The sequence below is a fragment of the Panthera onca genome, chromosome A2 (assembly GCF_046562875.1).
Source record: "Panthera onca isolate mPanOnc1 chromosome A2, mPanOnc1 haplotype 2, whole genome shotgun sequence".
In the NCBI taxonomy this organism is placed as follows: Eukaryota; Metazoa; Chordata; class Mammalia; order Carnivora; family Felidae; genus Panthera; species Panthera onca.
Genome location: NC_138340.1, coordinates 61,476,578 through 61,499,833, shown reverse-complemented (window position 1 = coordinate 61,499,833; position 23,256 = coordinate 61,476,578). Strand labels below are relative to the sequence as shown.

At 60.1% G+C, this 23,256-nt stretch overlaps 1 protein-coding gene across 10 annotated transcripts in view; it reads left to right on the top strand.

Moving 5' to 3' along the window:
• Positions 1-23,256, top strand: part of CAMK2B (calcium/calmodulin dependent protein kinase II beta) — an 82,044-nt gene that overhangs the window by 21,332 nt on the left and 37,456 nt on the right. For all 10 annotated transcript variants that reach the window (XM_060632024.3, XM_060632030.3, XM_060632023.3 and 7 more), the window contains exon 2: positions 8,161-8,255. In XM_060632024.3, coding sequence (XP_060488007.2) covers positions 8,161-8,255 — 95 coding nt within the window. The remainder of the gene's footprint in view (positions 1-8,160; positions 8,256-23,256) is intronic.

The window sequence follows — 23,256 nt, the reverse complement described above, 5'->3', positions numbered from 1 at the left end:
GACAGAGCCTGAGTGGGGAGAGGGGCAGAGAGAGAGGGAGACACAGAATCTGAAGCAGTCTCCAGACCCTGCACTGTCAGCATAGAGCCCGACATGGGGCTCGAACCCATGAGCTATGAGTTCATGATCTGAGCCAAAGTCAGATGCTCAACCGACTGAACCACCCAGGTGCTCCTGGGTCTGTCTACTTCTAATAGAGGGTGTTGAAGTCTCCAGCCATAATCGTGGATTCATCGACTTCTCCCTGCAGTTCATTCAGTGTTTGTCTCACGTGGTTTGGCTCACTCTCTTTGGGCGTGTACACATTAAGGCTTGTTATGCGTTCTTAGAGAAGTGACCCTCTTATCATTGTGTGATGCTCCTCTTTATCCTGGTAACTGTCCTGCTGAAACCTGCTCTGCATGAAATTAACATGGCTACTCCTGCCTTTGTGGTTTAGCATGGGCGTGGCTTAGTGTTCTCCCCTTGTTTTTTTCACTGTAGTAAAATATACATAAAATGTACCACGTAACCATTTAAATGTACAGCTCAGCGGCACTAAGTCCATTCACAGCATGGAATAACCACCACCGTCCGTCTCCAGAACTTGTTCATCTTCCCAGAGTAATTCTGCCCCATTAAATAATCCCAGGGTGTTCCTCCCACTTCAGACCTCCCCGCATCCCTGGGCTGGTGCTCACCCTCTTGTTCCCGTCAGCTTTGCTGCCTGAGCCCTTCAGGAAACTCCTCAAGGATGTCTGCAGTCTGTACGACCGGGACCCAAGGGGTCCCAGCTGTGATGGGGAGGGGTGGTGGGTCTGGGCAGTGCTGAGGGTGGCTGTGTGAGCCATGGGACTTAAATCAAGCAGTGGGGACACGTGCCAAGGCCAGGCTCTCATCATCTGTGTAGGACTGTGCGAACTTGATGTGACTGTAGAAAGTCACGCTGACTAGTTACCATTGTGCTTACTTACAGCTAGATCTTGTCAGGGCGTGCAGCACACGTGGTCAGGGGGCCCTGCAGGGTTCTGACTCAGAGATGTGCCCACAAGACTCCCAAGTGAAGCGTGTTTGGGTATGTGTCCGCAGGTGGGCTGGGGGCGTCGGCTGGCTGGCGGGGGGCATTTCTGCCATGTCCCCACCATTTCTTTCTTTGTGGATGGAGTCGTTCAGAAGACGTCTGTTGCTGGACTTCAGTGGGCCACACAGGGTTTCAGAAAGGGGTCAGTATGGAGGCCTTAGACTAGAAGTTCCTCTGCCCCCAGTCCTGGCCTTCATGAGACTTTTTGTATAAAGATTCTGTGGTGAAATAAGTCAGGGAAAGGCTGCGTCTCATACTCCTGAGTTGGAAATTCACAGTACAGATTATGACCATACTAAGGCCCTGAGAAGTCCTGCAATAAAAAAGAAAGAAAGGAGGGAGGGAGGAAGGAAAACACTGTTTAACATACTGGTTCCCAAACCTATTTGCCCACAGAGCCCCCCTAGTACCTACCATGTGTTAACATCCTGTGGAGCTAATATTTGAGGGACATAATTTGGGAAACGTTTGCCCGGTGCACCCAGTGGCAGACTCCATAAGGTAGAGTCAAGGGCCAGCATGTGTGTGTGTTGGATTAATTGTGTGTCCTCAGGATTTGTATGTTGGAATGCTAACCTCAGTATCTCAGAAAATGCCCTTGTTTGGAAATAGGGTGGTTGCAGATGTGATTAGTTAAAATGAAGGCACCCTGGTGTAGGACGACCCCTCATCTAATATGACTGTGTCTTCTAAAAAGGGAAATTTGGACACAGGGAGAATGTCATGTGACCATGAAGGCAGAGATCAGGGTGATGCTTCTACAAACCAGGGAGCACCGGGTCCCCAGCAAACCCCCGGTAGCTGGGGAGAGGCCTCAGGAGGAACCAGCACCTTGATCTTGGACTTCTGGCCTTTGGAGACAATACATTTCTGTTGTTTAAGCCACCAACCTGTGGTGCTTTGTTAAGGCGGCTCCAGGACACTAGCACGGTAGGGACGAGGCATAGCTTTAGCATCTTACCTGGGCTCAGAGTTCGGGGCTGGGAGCAGCTGGGATTCCGAGGGCCTGGGAAACGCCAGGGTTGGACACTGGGACCATGGCGAGAACTTGTGTCGTTGTGGGTTGTGACTCACCCAGCTGTTGTGCCTTTGGAAAGAAACTCTCCGCGGATAACCGAGGTGTCCGCGGCAGCCCATTTATGAGGAAGGACATTAGAAACGTCCCAGATGCCTGCCAGTCGAGGAGGCGCTGTCTCCATGGAAGGACTATTCTCTGCTCAGAGGAGTCATGATCTAGGTCAGAGAGTGGGGATGGTGTGTGCAGCGAAGGTCAACACGGAAGGCGGTACACCACCCAGGCGCTCACACACGTGGCTTGTGTGGGTGCCGTAGAGGCCGCGGGGGCATGGGTGTTCACAAATAGAGTGAGATGCTGTCCACGCTGGTCTGCAGCCAGGCTTATTCAGGCCCGCTTCCCCGTTTCCTCCCTGGACAGGAGAGGAACGCGGTCCCCAGGGCCCTGAGAGCCAGCCTGATGCTGGAGGGTGGGCAGCCTTCATGGGCCCGGCCCTGGACATCACTCCCGCAGCAGGACCCCAGGCCAGCAGGACACACGCTTGCCCAAGTCCTGTCGGGGACCAGCACCATCTCCTCACCGCTCCAACCCCAGGGCCGGGGAGGCGGGCAGGCAGGGAGGCTTACATACCCTCCTGGCCTCTAAGTTGAGGCGGTTTGCTTGGTCTCTAACATCTTGTTGCCTCCATTTTTCCCATGAGCATGGATCGTATTTCATTATTATTATTGGCAGGAAAATACATAAAAACCACAATCCCAGTCGTCTGTTTCATGTAGAAGCTACTGTTTGCCACCCAACTGCTTCAGTGGAGACTGAAAATATCAGGGGACCTCTGTTCCTTCATCCCCAAGAGCTCATGTCACTCAAAGGTGGGACAGAGCGTTGAGCGAACACACGAATTAAATAGCAGCTGATCGTGGAGGTGAACGGGAATGAAGGGGTGAAGGCCTCCCCGACTTGTGTCGGTGGGCCCAGCTGTGGCCCCGACGCCCCCGAGTAGAGCCTGCCTGGGGCAGGCCGGGCCGCGGAGGATGGACTGGGACAGCCTCAGGAAGGTTCCAGAACACCCATTTATTAACGTGAGATGGCAACCGAAGCTGCAGGACCAGCCAAGTGCTTCCGCCGCTATTGGCTTTTCTCGGCTCTAAACTGTGAGACCCTCCCGGGGTGCGGCGGCCCCTCCAAGGACGGGGACATGGGTCGTGGCTAAACTCGCTGCCGGGAAGGCCCCGGGGACACCTGTCCGCCACTGAGCCCCGCAAATGAGCCTCGTGCGGGACCGGACGAGGACAGGGAGTGGCCCGGGAAGCGGGGAGCAGAGAGAGGCTGCCGCGGCCCCGCAGTGTCCGCCCAGAAAGTGGGCGGGGGGGGTGTCCACAGAAGGGGTGGGTGATCCCGGCAGAGGCGAGGGGCGGGGCGGATGGAGCCGATAGAGGTGGGGACGAGGTTGACAGGGGAGGGAGGGTTGGCAGGGGAGGGGCCGTCAGGGGCGGGGCCGTCAGGGGCGGGGTGCGAGCTGAACTGGTGCGCGAAGCTGGCGGGGGCGGGGCGAGGTAGACGGGGCGGGGCCAGGGGGCGGAGAAAGTGGGCAGGGGGGGAGGGGCAGGGCCGGAGGGGGCGGGGATGCAGGAGCTGGAGGGGTGGAGGGGACGACGCGGGCGGGGCCGGCAGGGGCGGGGTGCGAGCTAAGCTGGTGTGCAGGGCTGGTGGGCGGGGCCAGGGCGGAGGGGCGGGGCGAGGTTGACGGGGCGGGATCTGGGGGCGGAGATGCAGAGGCGGGAGGGACGGGGCGAGGCTGATGGGGCGGGGCCGGAGGGGACGAAAGGGGCGGGACGGAGGGGGGCAGGACCGTCAGGGTCATGGCGGGCGGGGCCTAGGCGGAGGGGCGGGGCGAGGTTGATGGGGCAGGGTCGGAGGGGGCAGGGAATGCAGGGGCGGGAGAAGTGAAGGGGACGACACGGGCGGGGCCGGCAAGGGGAGGGATGCAAGCTAAGCTGGTGTGCAGGGCAAGCGGGCGGGGCCGGGGCGGAGGGACGGGGCGAGGTTGACCGGGCGAGGCCGGAGGGGGCAGGGATGCAAGGACCCTAGGGGTGGAGGGGGCAGGGGCGAGGCGGGCGGGGCCGGCAGGGGCGGGGTGCGAGCTGAGCTGGTGTGCCAGGCGGGCAGGGCTGGGAGGGGCAAGTTCCTCCCTGCAGGTGCGGCGTCGGCGGCAGGTTTCACGGTGGCATTTGGGGCGGGCGTGTGGTGGGGACAGTCGGGAGACCGGCGGGTGGAGACCGCACGGCCACACGCGAGCTTTGCACCCCGCCCCTGTTGCTGTGCCCCCCGCGGTCTGCCCCGGGGCCGAATGCGCTTGGCTGTGCGGATGGAGCGGAAGGGGCGGCCCCCAGAACGACAGGGAGAGACCGGGCCGGTGGCATCTGGGGAGGGATGGGGGGCGTCTTCTGAGGGGCTGAGGCCGTGGGGCCCCTGATCAAACCGTGAGGGGCCCGGCAGACCTCCCACCGCACCCCTTACAGCACAGGACGGGACGTGCCTTTTAATCCCAAAGAGGCACAGACCTGGCGGTCCTGGGGCCGCGGGTCCTGCACCGCATCCAGGTGAGGTCCGCCCCGGGCTGCCCGTCCAGTGGCACCGGGACCCCCGTGGCAGGCTGCTGCCAGTGCCGCTTGTGGGGAGAAGCCACGAGGGTGGGGCCTGTGAGGAGGGCCTGGTGGGGGACTGGCTCTGAACCTCCAGGTTGCCGCATTACAGGCCTGGCGGCTGCTGTTGAACTCACTTTTTAAAGTGAGTGGAATAAAGCGTTCAGATCATGAGGCCCAGGGCAGCAAGCCCTGTTACGGGGCTTTTGAAAATCACGCGAGGCTAATTAGAAAAGGAAACGTGCTTAGCGTCCTTGCTGGTTCCAAGGCTCACAAAAAATCCGGGTTACCGCGGGGCCATCCTGGGAGCTCAGCGCACACGAACCCTACCTTTGTCAGCGCCATCTCTTCTGGTGGGATGCTGCTACGAGTCCCCAGGGAGGGGGCTGCAGGCCTCAGCTGGATGTTGGGGCCCACAGCAGGTGGCCCAAAGGGCACATGCTACATGCTTCTCCGTACTGGCGGTTCTGGGGGACTCCTGGCGACAGCTCAACACCTGGGACCCACTGGCAGAGCCGCTGGGGACAGGGGAGGCAGAGGGGCAGGGAGGGAAGGTGGCTCATGTGGGAGGAGCGGTTTCAGGCCGTTCTGCAGGGACAGCTGAGGGTGAAGGGGCCAATGCTTAGCGTGAGGTGGAGAGGTTGGGGGTCCACAATAACCAGAAGCCCGAGGAGCGGTGGTCACCTGTGGCCACACCGGCCCCCTGGGCGCGCTCTGCTTTTGCCAGCTTCTCCCTCCGTGCCTGGGGACTGCCGTGAGCACCTGGCTGGCCTCTCCCGCCAATTTCCACGGCATCTACCTTTGGAGACCCAAGCCTCAGGCTCAGCCACTCGTCCTGCAGTGGGTTTTGATGGGCATTGGGGTGCAGATGACCAATGGCAGAGAGGGATGGGGGCAGCTCTTTCTAGAACTTTCCTCTAGTCTGGGCAACAGGACCCCCGCAGAGGGGCTTCAGGAGGTGCCCTCCTCACACCTGGCAGGCAGGACATCAGGATGAAAAGGCCTGTGTCTAATGAGCTCCCCGTGAGCTCGATTATTGAGTGCCTGCTGCAAGCACTGTGTCTGCTGCCCTCTTCATTTCCTCCATGTCCGGCGTCTGTCCACTGCCCGCCTGCCCTCGGCCTCACAACAGGCCCTCACTGTCCCAGGTGTAGAGCTTCTGGGAAGGAAAAGCACCGTCTGGCATGGGAGGGACGCAGGCCTCCAGGACGTGGGGTGGAGGGCAGTCTCGGGCAGGTCTGCATAGCTGACTGTCCAGAGCCCTGGGCATTGGCTCTGTGTCCTTTTGTTCATGCACACTCTGCCGAATGCCGGGAGGATTGCTGGCTCCCTGTTGTTCATTCCTGTGCTTACCCTGTCTGGGCAGCAGTTGGGGGAAGGGCCTGATGGGTCTGGCCCTGCTCCCAGGATGAGCCCACCTCTGTCCTTGGGGGCCTCCCCGGGCACCCGCCCTGCCACAGGCTTGCCATAAACAGGTGTGCCATCTGGCTGTTGGCAACTTCCGGCTGGGGGTAGGCCTGCGCTGTGAGGTCCCATTCTGGCACAGGAAATTCTGACTGTCCACAGAGGCATGCATAGCCCCTGTCCGGGCAAGCAGATGGCAGCCCAGGTCCACAGACGCCATGCTATTGCTCCCCCCGAGCAGGAGGCTGGTGCAGGCACCAGCAGGGGGCGAGGCTGGTGAGCACCAGCCCAGGGCAGTCTCAGGCAGGTGGCCACACAATGCCTAGCTCACCCCTCAGGCAGCCCCGGGAGTTTTTCTCACTCCTTACGTGGATGGGGAAACTGAGGCTCAGAGAGGGTGATGCGGCGTGGCCAGGAAGCCCAGAGTAGAATTCGAAGCTAGGGCGGCAGGAAGTTGGTGGTTATTCTCCTTTGTGGGTCAAAATAATCATCCTTTCCTTATATTTTTTCTTATGTAGTGAGGAAAATCAGAGGGGCAGAGAGTGTGGGGTGAATAGTGAGTGTCCCCCAACCTGCCTGCCCTCCCAGGGCATCCACTGCCCGGTTCTTGGGCGGACATTGAAACAGCAGACACGTGGCCCTAAGTGCCACCATTGCTTATGACAGTCTGGGTGGTGAAGAAAACGTTTGGTTAGGGTTCGTGTCCTACTATTTAGTTTTTTCTGAGGAAACCAGTAGTACGTTCTAAGGAAGTTTTGTCTTAAGAAGGGTCACAGAAGTCCTCCCTCGTCAGCGGGGGTAGGTTGCGAGACTCCCAGAGGACGCCTGAAATTGTGTGTAGTTCTGAGCCCTGTGGACACGGTGTCTGTTCTGAGCGCACGTCTGTGATTTCGCTGCACTTCTGAGTCAGCTGCGGGGAGGGACACAGCAAGGATGGTGAAGGGAGGCTGGTGTGACAACACGTTGTGAGAAAGCCGTGTAGACACCACATGCGCCCTTTCCACACCGGCCCGATGGGGTGAAAAGCCCGGTGAGGCGGTGACGGAGGTGACTGTCACAGGCCTGTGACACAGCATGAGGTGGCTGCTGACCTGACCATGTGTCGGGAGGAGTATTTGCCCCTGGCCCACCGTGGGTAACTGCAGCTGCCGGAAGGAAGCCATAGATGCGGGGACTGTTGTGTAGCAAGGGCGTTCTCTCGTTAATACACTGCCTTGGCATCACCCAGAACCCGGGGCTTGGTGGCCGTGGATTTATCTGGCTGCATAGGCCTGGGGGTCCCACGCCTGACGGGCCTCGTGGGGAGGACAGCGGAGGGGTGCGCCCGCCCGTCCCCAGTGGCCACACACCTGGACTGAGACACTGCCCGGGTCGTTTCCTGTTCCGGCTCCTTGGCCCCGGCTCATGGGCCTGGTCTAGTGTTCTTAGAAAACTGGACCTTCTAACGGGACCCAGGCCGGCTCTCTGCTCTCTGGCAGACCCGCCTCCTCTCAGGGGCAGTGTCTGTGGCTGGTCCTCAGGCCTCTCAAGATGGCATCGCAGTGGTAACCGGCTCTCTCAGGTTTCTGGCCCTCAGCCCTGACGCTGGGCCCCCTCCTGCTCTGTGTAACAGGCCTGGTGGAGGTGGAGGACCAGGGACGGGCCCTGTCCTCCGGCCGTGCGGCTCAGTGACACGATGCTCCTCCTTCTCTCTGAAACCTTCGATGAGTCCCGTGCTGGCTGTACTGCCTGGAGGGGGGCCAGTTGGTTGCTCTGGGGAGTACTCACTGGGCCCCCCGGTCTGGTGCCAAGGGCCTGAGGGCGCATGCTAGGAGGCCCCAGGCAGGCCCTCAGCCCAGCTGACCCTGAAGGACACCGGGGTGACCCCCAGGCCAGGGAAAGGGTCCCTGTCAGGTTGGCGCCAAGGAAAGAGGGCAGACCCATTTGGTGTCTCTTCCTCAAATGGACGTCTGCCCAGGCAGGGCTTTGTGGTTTGGGTGCAGGGTGCTCACAGGGAGATTAATCATCTCTCCTGCCTGTGTCCCCCGTTTTCTCTACAGGGGGGCTTTCTCTGTGGTCCGGCGCTGTGTCAAGCTCTGCACTGGTCATGAGTACGCAGCAAAGATCATCAACACCAAGAAGCTGTCAGCCAGAGGTAGGCACGGGCCGTGTAGGCATGGGCTGTACTGGCATGGGCCGGGCCCACGCAGGCACAGAACTCGGCCAGATGAAGTGGTGCCTCCCGCCCGGGAGGGCGGAGAGAGGGACCCGTACCCTCACGCCGGATCCCACCTTGACCCTGGTCTGGGGGCTCAGGGAGGGCTAGAGGTGGGAGCCCTCGGTGGCCTGAAGACTTGTAGTGACCTGGCTGCCAGCACGATCCCTCCAGGTCGTCTGCACCAGGGGGCCGTCCGCCTGCACTGGGCAGGGCTGTGCTCTGGGCCTGCAGCGGGGAGTCGTGCTGGGTTGCAGCTGGCCCCGGCACGTGGCCTCATCCCACCCACGCTGCACACCCCAAGCCCTTGCTGGGTGGCGGCCCGTTGTGGGCACACAGAATCCTGCTCTTTTGAGGTCCAAGTCGTGGAGTAGCACACGGGCAGGTGACTCAAAGATAGCCCCAAAGGGAGCGAGGAGCTGGGATCTGGGCAGGACCCCCGAAGGACCTTTGTTGAGGTGGCAGCATGGGGGTCCCCTGGGTCCTCTGACCCCAGGGCCAGACAGATGGAGGCCGGGTGACACCTGGGTGGAGAGAGAGTCAAGTGAGGCCCCTGGGGTGCTCTCTGGCCTCCCAGGGGACCTCCAGTTAGTGTCCAGACACAGGCTCCTTCTCTGACCAGAGGGGCACTGAGCGTACTCAGTGCTGGCCTGAGTTCTTACTGGAACTGGGGCTGAGAGCTGCCTCAGTCCGTGGGCTCTGCGGTGGACAGTCCAGTGGGGCGAGCGGGTGACCTGGTGCCATATTTTGAGCTGTGTGTAGACGTTGTGTACTTGCTGTGCTGTGTACCAGGCCTTCGGGCCCGAGAGTTTCCAGGGGCGGGCACTCCTGTCCCCGCTCATGGTGAGGGGCCTGGGGCACCCAGCCGGGGTCAGTCCCACGTCCTCCGTGTTTGCTGCCTGTTTTGGGGTCTGAGCACCGCGTGGGGAAGCTCTGGGCGGATCCAGAAACACAAGGTCCCGACCATCCCTTGATGGTGAGGCCCCTTGGGGAGCTGCTTGGGGGACTGCCTCCCGTGGGCCTGGCCGTGGCGAGGGGGCCCGGAGGGGGTGACTCCATGAGGCCTGGGGGCCAGGGCAGCCCTGGGGCATGCGTGCTTGCACAGCTCAGCCCCCATGTTTGGACCATGGCGGTAATGGTAATGCTAAAGACAGCACTGCGAGTGCCTCCTAAACGCGGTTACTACTGTGTTCCCCGATGCTGGGTGGGGGTGCTGGTGGGGTGCCGGCTTTAACTATGTTTTGGGGGATATGTCTGCACGTGTGGAGTCTCTAAGGTGGAACACAGGCTTGTTCTAGCTCACGATGGGAGGAGAGAGCCCACCCTCAGATGTCCCCCAGACTAGTGAGAGAGACCCTCACTTATCCATCAGGTTTACTCAGCCCCTCCCACGTGCCTGGCCCTGAGCAGACACATCCACAGAAGCCACTACAACTGCCTGTGTTGGGTGCGGGCACAGGGGAGGGTCTCGAGGGATGAATAGGAGTTTGTGAGGCTCAAGCAGAAAAGCACGTGGGTATATTTCTATGGAATCACACAGCTCCTCTAAAGTACCTTCACACTCCCCGGTTTGTGTGTTTATTTTTTAATGTTGTATTTTATTTTTGAGAGAACAAAAGAGCGCATGCGTGAGTGGGGAGGGGCAGACAGAGAGGGAGACACAGAACTTGAAGCAGGCTCTAGGCTCTGAGCTGTCATCACAGAGCCCGATGTGGGGCTTGAACTCACGAGCCAGGAAATCATGACCTGAGCTGAAGTCTACACTTAACCGACTGAGCTCCCCAAGCACCCCACCCACCCCACCCTCCCCACCTGCGGTTTATACCTGCAAAGTGCTCTACATGCAGAGAGGGTCAGGACCGGCAGAACCCTGAAATCCAGCATGTGTTGGGCAAGCACCACTGCTCATTCTTCTGCCCCTGCTGCAGTGAGCCTGCTGGCCCCTTCCTGACCGACAGCTGCTTTTCTGCCTCTGTGTCCGGTGCGGCCGTGGAGCCGAGCACCGGCCTGGTGCTGGTGCCCTGCGCCGGGCCAGTGTCCTCGCTGCGCGCTGCTGGGGACAGGCAGCGGGAGGCAGGGCCGTCGGGAATCGGAGCGGCTGGCCTTCACCCGTCCTGTCTTCCCTCACAACCACTCTCTGGCAGGAAGGGGGGCCTTGTTACTCTGTGTCGCCCGGTACCGTGGAGGTCTTGGGCAATTTTTTTTCCTGTTTAACTCTTTATTATGGAAAATTTCAAACGTCCCCAAATCTAGAGAAAGTGACAGAATGATCCCCCAACTTCAGCATTTGTCAGCTCTCAGCTCCATCTGTAGCCCCACACCCCCACCTCGCAGCACGTCCCAGACGGCCTGTCACTTTGCACATGGTGTTCAGCACATTCTTCTGGCACAAAAGGAGTCTGCAGACAAGTGGCTGCCTCCCGGGTACCGGGGTCTCGGCACCCTCGGATCCTCCCCAGCCCCTCCTGGCTTTCCTAGCTGAGGGGCAGTGGGAGGGGTGAGGGGACAAGGTCTGCACCCTGTGTGGGGCAGCGATGGGCTTGGGCTTGGCAGCACATGCCCACCCTATACCTCAGTTTCCCCAGCCATAAAACAGGGATGAAACCAGTGTGTGCTTGCTCCTGGCTGGACATAAGGTACTTGGAAGGAGCTTGTGGGCACAGACCTCCCCTCTCTGCCTAGCCCCGCTCTGGGTCAAAGTTCTGCCCACCCAGCCTGCAGGCCCCAGGGCCCCACAAAGCTGCCCTGGAAACCCCCAAGCCTGTGGGCATTTCCCCACTCCTGGAGGGCACTTGTGGCTAGTTTATTCCCTGCACCTCTGCTGCCTCCGTGAAGCTCCTGGGGCCGGCTTCCAGAAAGCCTGAAGTTCTCACCTGGCCTGACACTGCCGTCTGGCCCTGTCTTCTCCCTCCCTCCCCAGAGCTTTCCTCCAGCCCTTGGCTGCTTTCAGTGTTTCCAGGTACCCCTGGGCCTTTGCATGTGTGCTCTCTCTGGAAATGCTTTTCCTGAACTTCTATCTGCTTAACTCTTGTTGATGACATTTTCTCCAGTGGAGTCCAGGACCCAGGTACCCTGCTTTTTATGCCACAGCTGTCTTTCTCACGAGACTTCCAGGCCCTGTGGGCAGGGACTTCGTTCAGTACTGTGTCCCTACCAGGGCCTGGCGGGTGGTGAGCACTCCAGAAAGGCTTCTGGTGGAAGGAACATGTGCTTTCGGTGGGCGAATTTGAAGAGGCACATGTACAGTCTATGCTGGGGGCAGGTAGTCCCCTGGGTGTGAGGCTGGGTGGGGACTGGGGTGGGGAGTGTCTAGGGCATTTGCTGACGTGTTGGGTCTGCATGGGAGGCCCCTGGTCAGTCCAGACTTGCAGAACACCTGAGCCTTTGGGACGTCCGAGTTGCAGTGTTTCTAAGGCAAAGCCGAAGGGTGGTCGGGAGGTGGGGGCAGGGCAAGGCCTGGCTGTCACTCTGTGGTTGTGCCCCCCAGGGTCACAAGGTCACAGAAAATGTCCTGAGCCAGGGCCCCCACCCTGCTAGGTGGCCAGCTCCATTGCTAGGAAGACCACGGCAGAAATGTGTGCCCAGCTGTTGTCCTTGTGGGAGGAAGGGACAGGGCGGGGGGCCCATGGCGGGGAGGAGGGGGTGGGAGACTGGACCCAGAGGCCTCGCCCCCCACCTTCCTTCCGCTGTTGCTCAAGTGCAGTGCAGTGTGGGGGGGCTCCATCTCCCGCTGGAGCAGCCGCGGTCCTCCGAGGCTCCTGATGATAGCAAAGCAGCCGGCCACACGCAGCGGCCAGGAGGAGCGCAGGCCCTGGGCACAGAAGCGGCCCTTGTCCGGGAACTGACAATGCCCAGATTCGCCGGGTCGCTGGGCATGACACCCAGCTGGTGCCAAAGACCCAAGTTACGTACATGATTTTGGAGGGTCCGAACGCGCTGAGCCCGCAGTTACAGGACGGTTAACAAAAGCAGTTAGAGGGAAGTGAATTGGCTGGGGTGAGATCATAGGGCACACAAGCCTCAAAACCTGTCTTGTGGGCCCTCCCCCCAACTCACTGCCAGCACCATGTGGGCCTGAGCCCTGAGCCCCCCTGGAGCAGGTGTCCAGCAGTGACCCCGGGCAGGGGCTCCACGTGGGGGAGGAACGACCCTGCAAGGACTGGGGCCCAGGCAGCTGTTACTCCCTGACCTTCAGCAGTAGTGAGTCTTCACGTGGCTCGGCAGTGACCTTCCACATCCCCTGAGGTTGGGGGTGGGCACCCCGTTCCACAGATGAGGAAACCAAGTCCCATAGAAGCAGAGACTTGCTCAGTAACACACAGTTGTGATGAGCAGAGCCTGGGGCACTGGCAGCTTCATATTTCACCCAGCTGGGAGGGCCAATGGTTGACCTCACAGGTGGGGGCTGGCGTCACAGGTGGGGCCGACTTCAGGGGAGGAGCTAACAGGTGGGACTCACAGGTGGGGTTCACCTCATAGTGGGGGGCTGACCTAACAGGTGAGGGGACCGAGGTGATCAGGGCTCACCTCTGGGCCTCCCATCCCCAAGCTGATGCCCCGCTCCCCCCCAGCTCCCTGCCTGGGTCCCCTGGGACTACCTTCTCCCTAGGGCCTGTGTGGCCTCTGTGCCTTGGGGGCACCCCTACGGGAAGGTGTGATGGGGGAAGAGCTGAGCACGGCTCCCCCCGCCCCAGGAAACCTGACCGGCGCCCGGGCCGGAAACGTGGCTTTTCTGCCTTAGCCTTTCCTGGTCCGCCGGGCCCCCTGACCCACAGGCGGCGAGACTCGGTGGAACTGGGTTAACGCAGGACGCGGGCGCGGGCGCCGCATTGCAGGGGCCACTGAGCATGCGCGGCCGGAGCCCCTCCCTCCCTTTCCCTTCCCAAGCTCCCTTACCCTCTCCTCCCTCCCTTTTCCTCCCCTCCCCTCGTCCAGGCCCCCCCTCCCTCCTTTCAAACCACCTTCTGTCAGGCTCTACCCCTCCCCTCCCTTCTGCTCCCCTATCCTCTCCCCTCCCCTTCCCAGCTCCGGGAACAGCTTTCTCGCCTCCTCCCTCAGCTCAGGCCTCTTGACCCAGCACTCCCTCGGGCACCCCCTCTGCTCCACTCAGCCCCGGTCCGCAGGCTCCTCCCCGGCCAGGGGCTGAGCTCGGGTCTCACAGTCTAAGCAGGTCTCAATTGCAGATACACAGTGATTTTTTTTAGAGTAAGTATGTCCCAGACTCCCAACCAACTTTTAGCCAATTCTGCCCTCACGTGGGGATTCCCCAGGGACCCTGCGCTGTAGAGGGTCGCCCCAGGGATTTGGAGGGTGGGTGGGAAGGAGGAGCTCTCCTCTGGGCCCTCCCCCTCCACAGCCCCATCTCCTGAAGTTCTGTTGCAGGGACTTGGGTTAATGCGGAATTGGGGGCCCCCTGTGCAAGTGAGGGGGAGTAGCAAGAGGACCTGGGGCCAGGGGACCCTCATTCCCCAGTCAGAGGAGGAGAGGGGACAGGCGGGGTTGCCAGATTTAGCAGGTAAATTTGAATTTCAAATAGACCATGAAAAACTGAATACAAACTCAGCCCAAGCTGAATGGGGCTTGCACTAGGAAATTATTTGTTGTTTATCTGAATTTGGGACGTACTTGTGCTAAAAAATTCTTGTTGGTTATCTGAGATTCAAATTTAACTGGACATTCTCTGATTCATCAGGCAATACTAAACAGAGCTGTTGAAAGAATAGGTCTTTGTGATTAATTCATCAACTGAGTAGGTGAAGTCAGAGTAGACAAGGTGTAGAGGCCAGGCTGTGCCAGTGGGGGTCCTTTTGGACACCCTGGCCCATTCTGGGCGCCTTGCAGGTGATGAGGTGGAAGCCTGGTCCTCCTGCTCGTTCTGGGGTTCAGTGATTCTGGGGTGTGGCTGCCTTTGTGAAAGCTGAGTCCATCCCAGGGGCTTTGGGACCTGCTGACCTGAGGCCTGAGTGGTGTCAGGCAGTCGCAGGGCTCACCCTCCTTGGGTTATGGAGGGTTGGGAGAGGGTGAGGAGACTGGCCGGGGTTATAGGGAGGAGCTGTAGGCCTGTCTGCCGCTCCCCAAATCTGAAGGGGTCCTCCCCTCCATCCTGCCCGCCCCACATGCACCAAGAGCCCCCTGGAGGTGGGTGCAGGGTCAGAAAGGCCTTTTCTGGCCAGTGTGGCCGCAGCCTTCTGGCCCCAACCCTCCGGCTCAGCGGGTCTCAGAGGCCTTGCAGAGTCTAGGCCTCGCCTTTGAGCAGGACGGTGGCAGGCGAGCTGTGCAGCGTTTGGGGCCGTGCCCAAGTGTGGAAGGCACTTGGCCTCTGTTCACTGTCGAGAGCATGTCCCCGGGGTGGTGCCCAGGAAGCATCACAGGTGCTGTTGGGGGTGGGCTGTGATGAGACCCTGCCCAATAGCACCTGCGGTCTCCCAGGCTGTGGAAGGAAGCAGGAAAGGAGGTGGTCACTGGGGAGCTCCTATGTCACCATGCCCTACTGTTCTGGAAGTTGACAGTGACCCATTTCATGGTCACTGAAACTGAGGATTCCAAGGAAAGTCACTACTGGTGAGGGTGAGGGCCCTGCCTGAGGGTCATGGGCATAAGCAAACAGGACGCTGACCCTGGACGGTCAGGCAGACGGCAGCCTATATTACAGCGGCTCAGAGCCCAGGGGGGACATTGCATGTCACCCGGGCACGTGGGGCACACTTGGGAACAGTGTGAGCGGCCTGGGCTGTGGGAGGCAGGCTTCGCAGTGACAGGAGACGGGGTGTCCCTGGTCCCCGCTGTGGGACATGGTCAACTTCTAAGTGAATAATTGCTCTCTGGCAGGGGGTAGGAGGGCACCATGCCTGGCCTGCCTGGGGCAGTGGCCGTGGGGCGGGGGGACCTCACCTGGGAGCAGGGGGGGCAGGAAGCCCACAGCTAGGTGACATTGGACATTGGGGCCTCAGTTTCTGGCCTTGCTGCACAGCTGGGCTGCAGCTCCTGTTGGGTGGTGGCCCCCAGCCTGAGGAAGGAGTGAGGAAGGCCTCTGTGCATCAGGGGGTCAGCCGAAGGCCGGGAGGGTGGGCTCTGGGGGCCCAGCTGCCACACGGACCCACGTGGCCTGCAAACAGCTCAGAGGCCTTAGTGCTGCCGTGTGGGTGGGGCCCGGTGGCTTATCTTTGTCCCCATGGCAGCTGCAGGATGGCGAGGACGCCCTGGCGGGGTGGGGCAGCTGCCTGATGTTGGCACACTAATTGCTGGGTGCCCAGTTGCCGTTTTAAAACAAAACACGCACAGAAGTCTGCGATGGGAGCTTTCTTCATCTCTGTCACTCACGGGAAACACCACGAGGTGGGGGGCCCTCTGCTGCTGCTGCCCCCACTCGGGCTCAGGCTCCAGCCCCCCACCCTGTGTAGCCCAGCCGCACCCCCAGCCTCCCTGTGCCCCACACCCCATCTGAAAGTTTGGGCAACTGTAGCAGCCCTACCTTGTGGGAAGCCCCTGGCAGAGTCAGGGGTCTGTGCAGAGCAGACAGCAGGTGCTAATCTGGGGGGGACCAGCAGGACCCTGCGAGGCCTCTTGGGTTTGGCTGCCTTGTTCATGTGTCCCAGCCCCATGAGTCCCGTCAGCAGGCCCAAGCTGTGGAAGCCCCGACTTTGAATCCTTCCGGAAAGCAGTGTCCTCCCAACAGCCGATGGGATGTTGTTCCCGGGACGAGGCCGAGGTTGGAGACACCAGTGTCAGCAGGTGCTCAGAACTCACCATCTTCCATGACACATCCTTCCCCAGGCCACCCAGCCCTCCCAGGGACTCTGGAGGTGTGAATGCCCAGGACAGAGGCTCAGAGCCACTGGGTTGCCGGGCCAGTTTCCCTGGCCGCGGTGCGTGGGACCTTGAGAACTTAGGACACGAGAGTTCCAGGGTTGATGTTTGGAACACTGTTTGGCCTGTGTGCAGAGTGATGTGTGATGTGGGTATCCGTGGGCCTCCTGAGGTTCTAGAAAGCTCTCTGTTGAGGTGTGATAGTACAGGTGTGGAGATGGGTGGCAGTGAAGGGGAGGAGCCTCCCAAAGGTGTCCCAGGGCCTAGTGCAGCCAGTCCCCTGGGGCACACATTCTTCCTGCCTCCCAAGAACAGAAGCCACTGGCTAGGAGAATGGGGACACCTGCCAGGATGTCTCCTTTGGTGGGACGGGAGGAGGGAAGTGGGAAAAACAGCCCAGGTGCCCAGCTCTGCAGGGCACGATGGGGGAGGGGTGGAAGTGGGGGCTGTGGGCTGGGGTCTCCTCTCTGTCGAGGCCTCTCTTGGGACCTCCCCACCCTTTTCACACGTAGGAAATGGGCTCAGAGCGAGGCCTGGCCTGGTTCAGGGCCCCAGGTCCAGCATCCCCGTGGCCACCAGAAGCTGGCACACAGGCAGTCCCCCAGCTTGGTGATACTGGTCTGGGTTCATTGCTGGTTTGCTCTGGAGGGAGCAGAAGCCTGAGCAGCCCCAGGCCCTGCGGAGTCCCAGGCTGGGTGCAGAGTGCGACCAGGGAGCTGCTCCCCCCCCACCAAAGGCTGTGGCTCCCCCCAAGTCACCTGAGGTGGTCAGCACCCGGCATCCTCCCAGGGGCTCTGTCTCTGGCTGGTGCATGGCCCCCAGCCAACACCAAGGCAGCCCCGTGACTTTGCCCACCGCTGTGTGTGGCCCACCCAGCACTGTTCCGTGTCTCCCTCTGGGGCCAGACCACACACACACTCCCACACTCTACAGCCCAAGGGTAGGCCATTTTCCTTTCCTGGGACCTCGGTGGACCTTCCTGTGTCCATGCAGAAGTGGATGGTGACCCTGAGGCAGGGGCCTGACCTTGACACAGATCCCCACAAGCTCTGTCCAGGAGCTGCTGGATTTGGTGGGGCATCCTGGGCAGCAGCTGCCGTGGCCTATGACCTCAGCCAGATGTGTCCCAGCCTCCTGGCCCTGCTGTCCCTGCATCCCCAGGCCATCCTCCAGGCAGGGGGAGGGGGGCCAAGGAGGCCAATGGACCCCTGTGCTGGCGGGGCTCCCCAGTGAACACAGCCTGCCTGTCCTGTCCCAGGAGTCCTTGGGGGTCCAGCGGCCGCCCTCTGAGCCCCCGCTGCCTGCCGGGCTGTGTGGACTTCCCCTGTGAGATTTCATGTTCCATCCAGTACAACTGGCAGCTGGTTCCCTACTTCCCAAGAGGTGGCCTCATCCGTCCAGTCCTGGGCCAAGCCTGGGGAGGCTGCTGGCAGCTCCTCCCACCAGGTGGGCCCGTTTCCCCCTCCATCCCTCCTCCACCCGCTCCACTGCCTCGAGGGTGTCCTTCTGCCCGCCACAGCTCTGCTGCTGCTCCTGGCAGCTGGCAAGGGGCCAGGCGCCCACCCACGTCCCTCCTGTCCTCCTCTTTGCGCCCCCATCTCTGCTCTGAGTCACCCACAGCCAGGGAGCAGGTGGGGATGGGGCGGGGGTGGGAAGTATGGTGGATGGTGTCAGGGCTGGGGGGGCTGCGTCCCTGAGGGGGCCTTGAGGAGCCCCCAGCCTGGAGTCGAGTCCTGGCCTTGGGGACACTGAGTGTCTCTGTGCACCTGTTTCCTGGACCCTGACTGCCGCTCACACTGCGGGGCCCACGAATGTCCTCTCCCACTTTGGGAGCACCCTCCCACTGCCCTCAGCCTCCTGACTCGGCTTGGGGTGCCCCCACCTAGGGGGGACCCCTGCCTGGGGGAGAAGACCCCACCTGGGGAGATCCCTCCTGGGGGACCCTGTCATGGGGACTCCCCACTTGGGGTCCTTCGTGTGTGCCATGGCCAGGGCCGTGTGGTGGGTGGGGAGCTGGCTTCCGTCCCCCACTGCCATTCCTCGGGGTGCTGTTGTGAAACGGTGAAGGCCCGTCGTGTATGTGGCACAGGCAGTGCCCGAGTGTGGCTGTGTGGCAGGCGCCTGTCTCTTCTTGCCTCTGGGGCCCCTGTCCATCTCCCTCATGGTGGTGGGTCTCCAGCAGGGCCCAGTGACTGCCCTGAGCAGCCCCTGCCTCTTCCTCGCTCCTGGGGGCTGCTGGGGTCTGGGATCTGCTGTCCCCGCGTGGGGTGTGCAGGGCTCTGCTGCAGCACCCCCCTTCCTGGCCCCCAGCCCCCAGCTTGGGGGCACCACGGGGGCAGCACGGGCCTGGCACACAGGGTGCGGTGGAATCAGCCAGGGGGCTGGCATCCGTGTCGTTGGATTTCGGGCAGCCGGCAGCAGGGGACGACTGCCCAGTCAGTGTGTCAGTTTGGCTTTGCTCTGTGTGACGCGCTCTCCCGTGGACATGAAGGAACGCTGTGCTTCATCGCTGGGGTGCTCCTCCTCTGCCAGCGCGGCCCAGTGCTCTCCTCACGGGAGCAAACGCTCCAGGACTGGCCCGCACGCACTTGGGCTTGTCTCCGCGTAGGACGTGGGAGCATTTACAAGGTGAGACGGCTGAGCCCAGGAGTCCCCTGCAGGGTTCCGCGTCAGAAGCTGTGAGAATCGCATCTTGCCCCACGAACGCACATTCCTCCAGAACCTCCCTCTGGTGTGGGGTCCCCCTCCAGACTCTCGCGCGCGGCATCAGGGCCTCCTCTGTCCCCAGGGCTCACGGCACTGCTGCACCTGCTCCCTGTGACCCGGGAGCTGTGTGTGTCCCCAGGATGCAGTCAGAGCTGGCCTCGGGTCCTCAGGTGGGAAAAGGGCAGAGGGATTGGGGTTCCCAGAAGCTGGGGGTGCTTGGCCTATTCCCTCACTCCATGCTCCCCCTTCTGTCCCCATCCTGTTTAGAAGTCACCCCCAGACCCTCCCCTGGAACATGACCTCAAAGTGCAGTTCCTGGAGGTGCATGCGTGGAGTTGATGCAGGCGAGTCTGACATGGAAGACTGGAGAGAGGGGGCCGCATGTGTGGGGTGTCAGTGGGGCAGATTCCTGGGGTTCTCTCAACCCACAAGCTGCACAATGGGTACTGTGTTTGTTCTATGACATGTGCTGTCATTCCATAACAAAATGCTAACCTCTGTGGCCGAGGCAGTGGGGCTCCCAAGCAGCAGGTGCTAGGCCTCAGGGCAACTCCGGGTGCCCTGGACACTCAGGACACCTGGCCACAGCCCTGGGGGGACCCTGTCGAGCTTTGTGCCTGGTGTCAAGGCTGGCCTGGTCACTCAGATGCTTCAGGCCCCACAGCCCTGGCCGGTGCCTAGTGAGCCCCTCCTGGGGTAGCTTGCTGTCTGCCTGGCCAGGAAGTCCCTGCGGTGAGCATGGTCAGGAGCGGGGCAGGGCCCTGGGCAGGGCATCTCAGGGCTGGTTCAGGGTGGCTGGCCCATCCCACATCCTGCTGCCTGCAGGAGGGATGGCCTGCAGGTGTCCTTCAAGGCTCCAGCTGACGGTTTAGAGCCGGCCGGGCTTCTGGTGAACCCGACTGGCTTAAATTTGACTCACGTCCCTATGTCCAAGATGGGGTTTAGGACATTCATCTGGAAGGTAAGAAACAACTTTCCCAACATTGTGGGAAGAAATCAAAGGCCGTGGGCAGGGTTAGGAGGTTGGCTTTTCTCCCACGGCTGCCTGCCTGTCCTGGACGGTCCATTCACTTCAGGGTGGGTGTCCCCATGGCCGGTTTTCACGATGTGCCCTCGTTGCATTAGTGGCTTTGTGCCTGTTGGAAACAGGATCAAACCCTTTTATAAAAACAATATTTTGGGGCACCTGAGTGGCTCAGTCGGTTAAGCATCCAGCTTCAGCTCAGGTCAAGATCTCATGGTTCGTGAGTTCGAGCCCCGCGTTGCGCTCTGGGCTGACAGCTCAGAGCCTGGAGCCTGCTTTGGATTCTGTGTCTCCCTCTGTCTGCTCCTCCCCTGCTTGCACTCTGTCGCTCGCATTGTCTCAAAAATAAATAAACAAACAAACAAAAAACAATATTTTGCCTAATTATGAAAGTAACAAGATTGTTGTCGACGTCGGGGAGACTATAAGCCCGTAATTCTGCCTCCTGGGGGGCCGTGCTGTTACTGACTGGATGTGGCATGCGCACTGGGGCTCTCCTGCATCGCGTGTTGTCACTGGCGTGGCATCAGGCCTCTCCTGGCCCCGTGTTGCTGACCTGATCCTGAAGGGGGCCAGCCAGGAGGGTCGGACACCTGCTGTGGCCATGGGGTGGACCACTGGCATGTGGGCCCGGGCAGGCAAGCTTCCTCTCCTGGCCACACGAATAATTTATCTGCCCAGATGCGCCCAGGAGCCAGTCCATCTTGTGGATGGAGCTGTGCCCTTGGAGACAGCTTTCAGTAATGAAATGCAGCCTCTGAGTTACCTACTTCCCACAGGTGGGTTCCCACCTGCATTTTCCTCCTGATTTTTATGTCTGACCCAAATCTGGCATTTTTTTCCAGAGGGAACTGCCCCAGCTCCCACCACCCTAACCCTCCCGAGCTCTCCCTGCCCCCAGCTTTGCTCTGGCCCACCCACACGTGGACTGGCTTCTGAGCTGCATCCACATTTGGGGGGTGAGGTTAGCTCAAACATTACTGGGACAGTTGGCAAAACCAGGATGTGGACTGTAGGTTAGATTCGAGGTCTGCACCGGTGTTCGACCTGCTGCATGGGGTGTGCACGGGGTGCGTGCGCCGAGATTATGCAGCACGACGTCCTTGCTCTTACACACACACCGTGCACACCTTGTGTCCCCTGGTAAAAGGATGCCTAGTGTGGCTTCTGTCAAACCCTCAGAAAAAGTAAGCGTGTGCACACGGAAAGACCAATCATACAAATGTGCATTTTCTGAGGACCTCACTGTTTGCAGCTTTTCTCTAGGTTTGAAAAATGTTCAGCATAGTAACTTAAGAGAAAATCCTATAGGGGCATCTGGGGGCACAGTCGGTTAAGCGTCCAACTCTTGGTTTCGGCTCAGGTCATGATCTCACATTCATGAGTTCAAGCCCTATGTCAGGCTCTGCTGACAGTGTGGAGCCGGCTTGGGACTCTTTCTCCCTCGCTGTGTCCCCCTCCCTCACTCATGCTCTGTTTTTCTCAAAATAAAATACACTTAAAAAAAAGAAAAAGAGAGGCGCCTGGGTGGCTCAGTTAGTTGAGCGTCCAACTTTGGCTCAGGTCATGATCTCACAGTTTGTGAGTTCGAGCCCCGCGTCGGGCTCTGTGCTGACAGCTCAGAGCCTGCCTGTAGCCTGTTTTAGATTCTGTCACCTTCTCTCTCTGCCCCTCCTCACTTGTGCTCTGTCTCTCTGTCTCTCAAAAATAAATAAATAAATGTAAAAAAACAAAATAAAAAAAAGAAAAAGAAAACCCTATGAAAGACAACACAAAGCCATGATGCACCCCCAGCCCCCGTCAGCCCTCCCACTGGCCTGAGGGGGAGCGAGCTCCTGGCTGTGGCCACAGCCCCTTCCCCGCTGCCCTCCAGAGGTGGGCCTCAGGTCCAGGGAGCCCCAGCCCGAGTTCTGTTATCGCTGCCTCATTTTGAGCCGCACACAGACTGGGGAGTGGAATCCATGCTGCGTGTGTTCTGTTACAAGCATGTTTGATTCATCCCCCCAGTGGTGATGCCTGGACTGCTTCCAGTGCCCGCTGTCTGTGGGTAGGTGCTCAGCTCCCGCCAGGGCTCGCTGGGTGTGGACATGAGGGAGGGAGTGGGGGGCAGGGTCTGTCCCTGTGGTTCCGCCAGCGTCGCCCCAGGGCTGGGCGCCCGGCCGGGCAGGTGGGTGCCAGGTGGGCAGGGCAGGGCAGTGTTAGCATCTCTGGAGGCTTGAGTGCTGAGAGAGGGGAGGGCCGGCTGGACCTGAGTTGTTCCCAGAGGTGTCTGTCTACGGGCGTGACCGTCCCGCTCAGGAAAGACACTTGCGTGTTTGCAGGTGTGTCCGTGTTCAGGACTGTCCTGCCCCTCCAGGCTCCCCACTGTCGCATGGCCCAGGGCCTGGCAGGTCTGAGGAGGCCTGCACAGCGGCCTTCCTGCCTCCAAGGACCCTGTGTACTTAGCCCGTTAACTGCGCCCTGCAGGCGGGTGCTGCCTGGAGTCCTAGTGAATCAGGCAGTTGTCTGGCATGGTCGTGTGCTCCCCAGACCCTTGCTCTGAGGGGCTCAGCATGTACAGGGCTGGAGTGGGGGGTCAGGACCCCTGGTCCCCCCGGCCCCCCCTCCCCAGTCACGTCCCACACTGAGACAGCTGCCATCCTGAACTTGGAAACCCCTTGCCTTTCTTGATGGTTAGGCCACACGTGTGTGCCCAGTGACCTGTGCGTGTTGACCTCGGTGAATAAAAGTGCATTGTGAGTCTTCTTTTATAAGTGGCTTTTTCACTCAGCCTGGTGTTGGGGTGGTGTGCACATGTTGATGTGTGTTGTGTGACTGTAGCCACATTGATGCTGCATTCTCTAGACAATGGAAACATGGGTTTTTCCAGTATTTTGCTATTGAAATCTCCATTAACTTTAAAATTTTTTCTGGTAACGTCTGTTTGTCTGAAATAGAACATTTCTTTTCTATTTTATTTTATTTTTATTTTTTTAATGTTTATTTTTGAGAGAGAGACAGGGCGCAGGCAGGGGAGAGGCAGAGAGAGGGGGAGACACAGAATCCGAAGCAGGCCCCAGGCTCCGAGCTGTCAGCACAGAGCACGATGTGGGGCTCGAACCCATGAACCGCGAGATCCTGACCTGAGCCGAAGTCAGATGCTTAACCGACTGAGCTGCCCAGGCGCCCTTTTATATTTTTATTTTTAACTTTATTTTTATTTTAGAGAGAGAGTACGCACAATTGAGGGAGAGGGGCAGAGAGAGAGAGAGAATCTTAAGCAGGCTCCACGTTCAGTGTGGAGCCTGACTCATAGTTTGATCACACCACCCTGGGATTGTGACCTGAGCCAAAACCAAGAGTCAGATGCTCAACGGACTGAACCCCAGGCGCCCTGAAATAGAACATTTCTGAAGAACTGCCTAG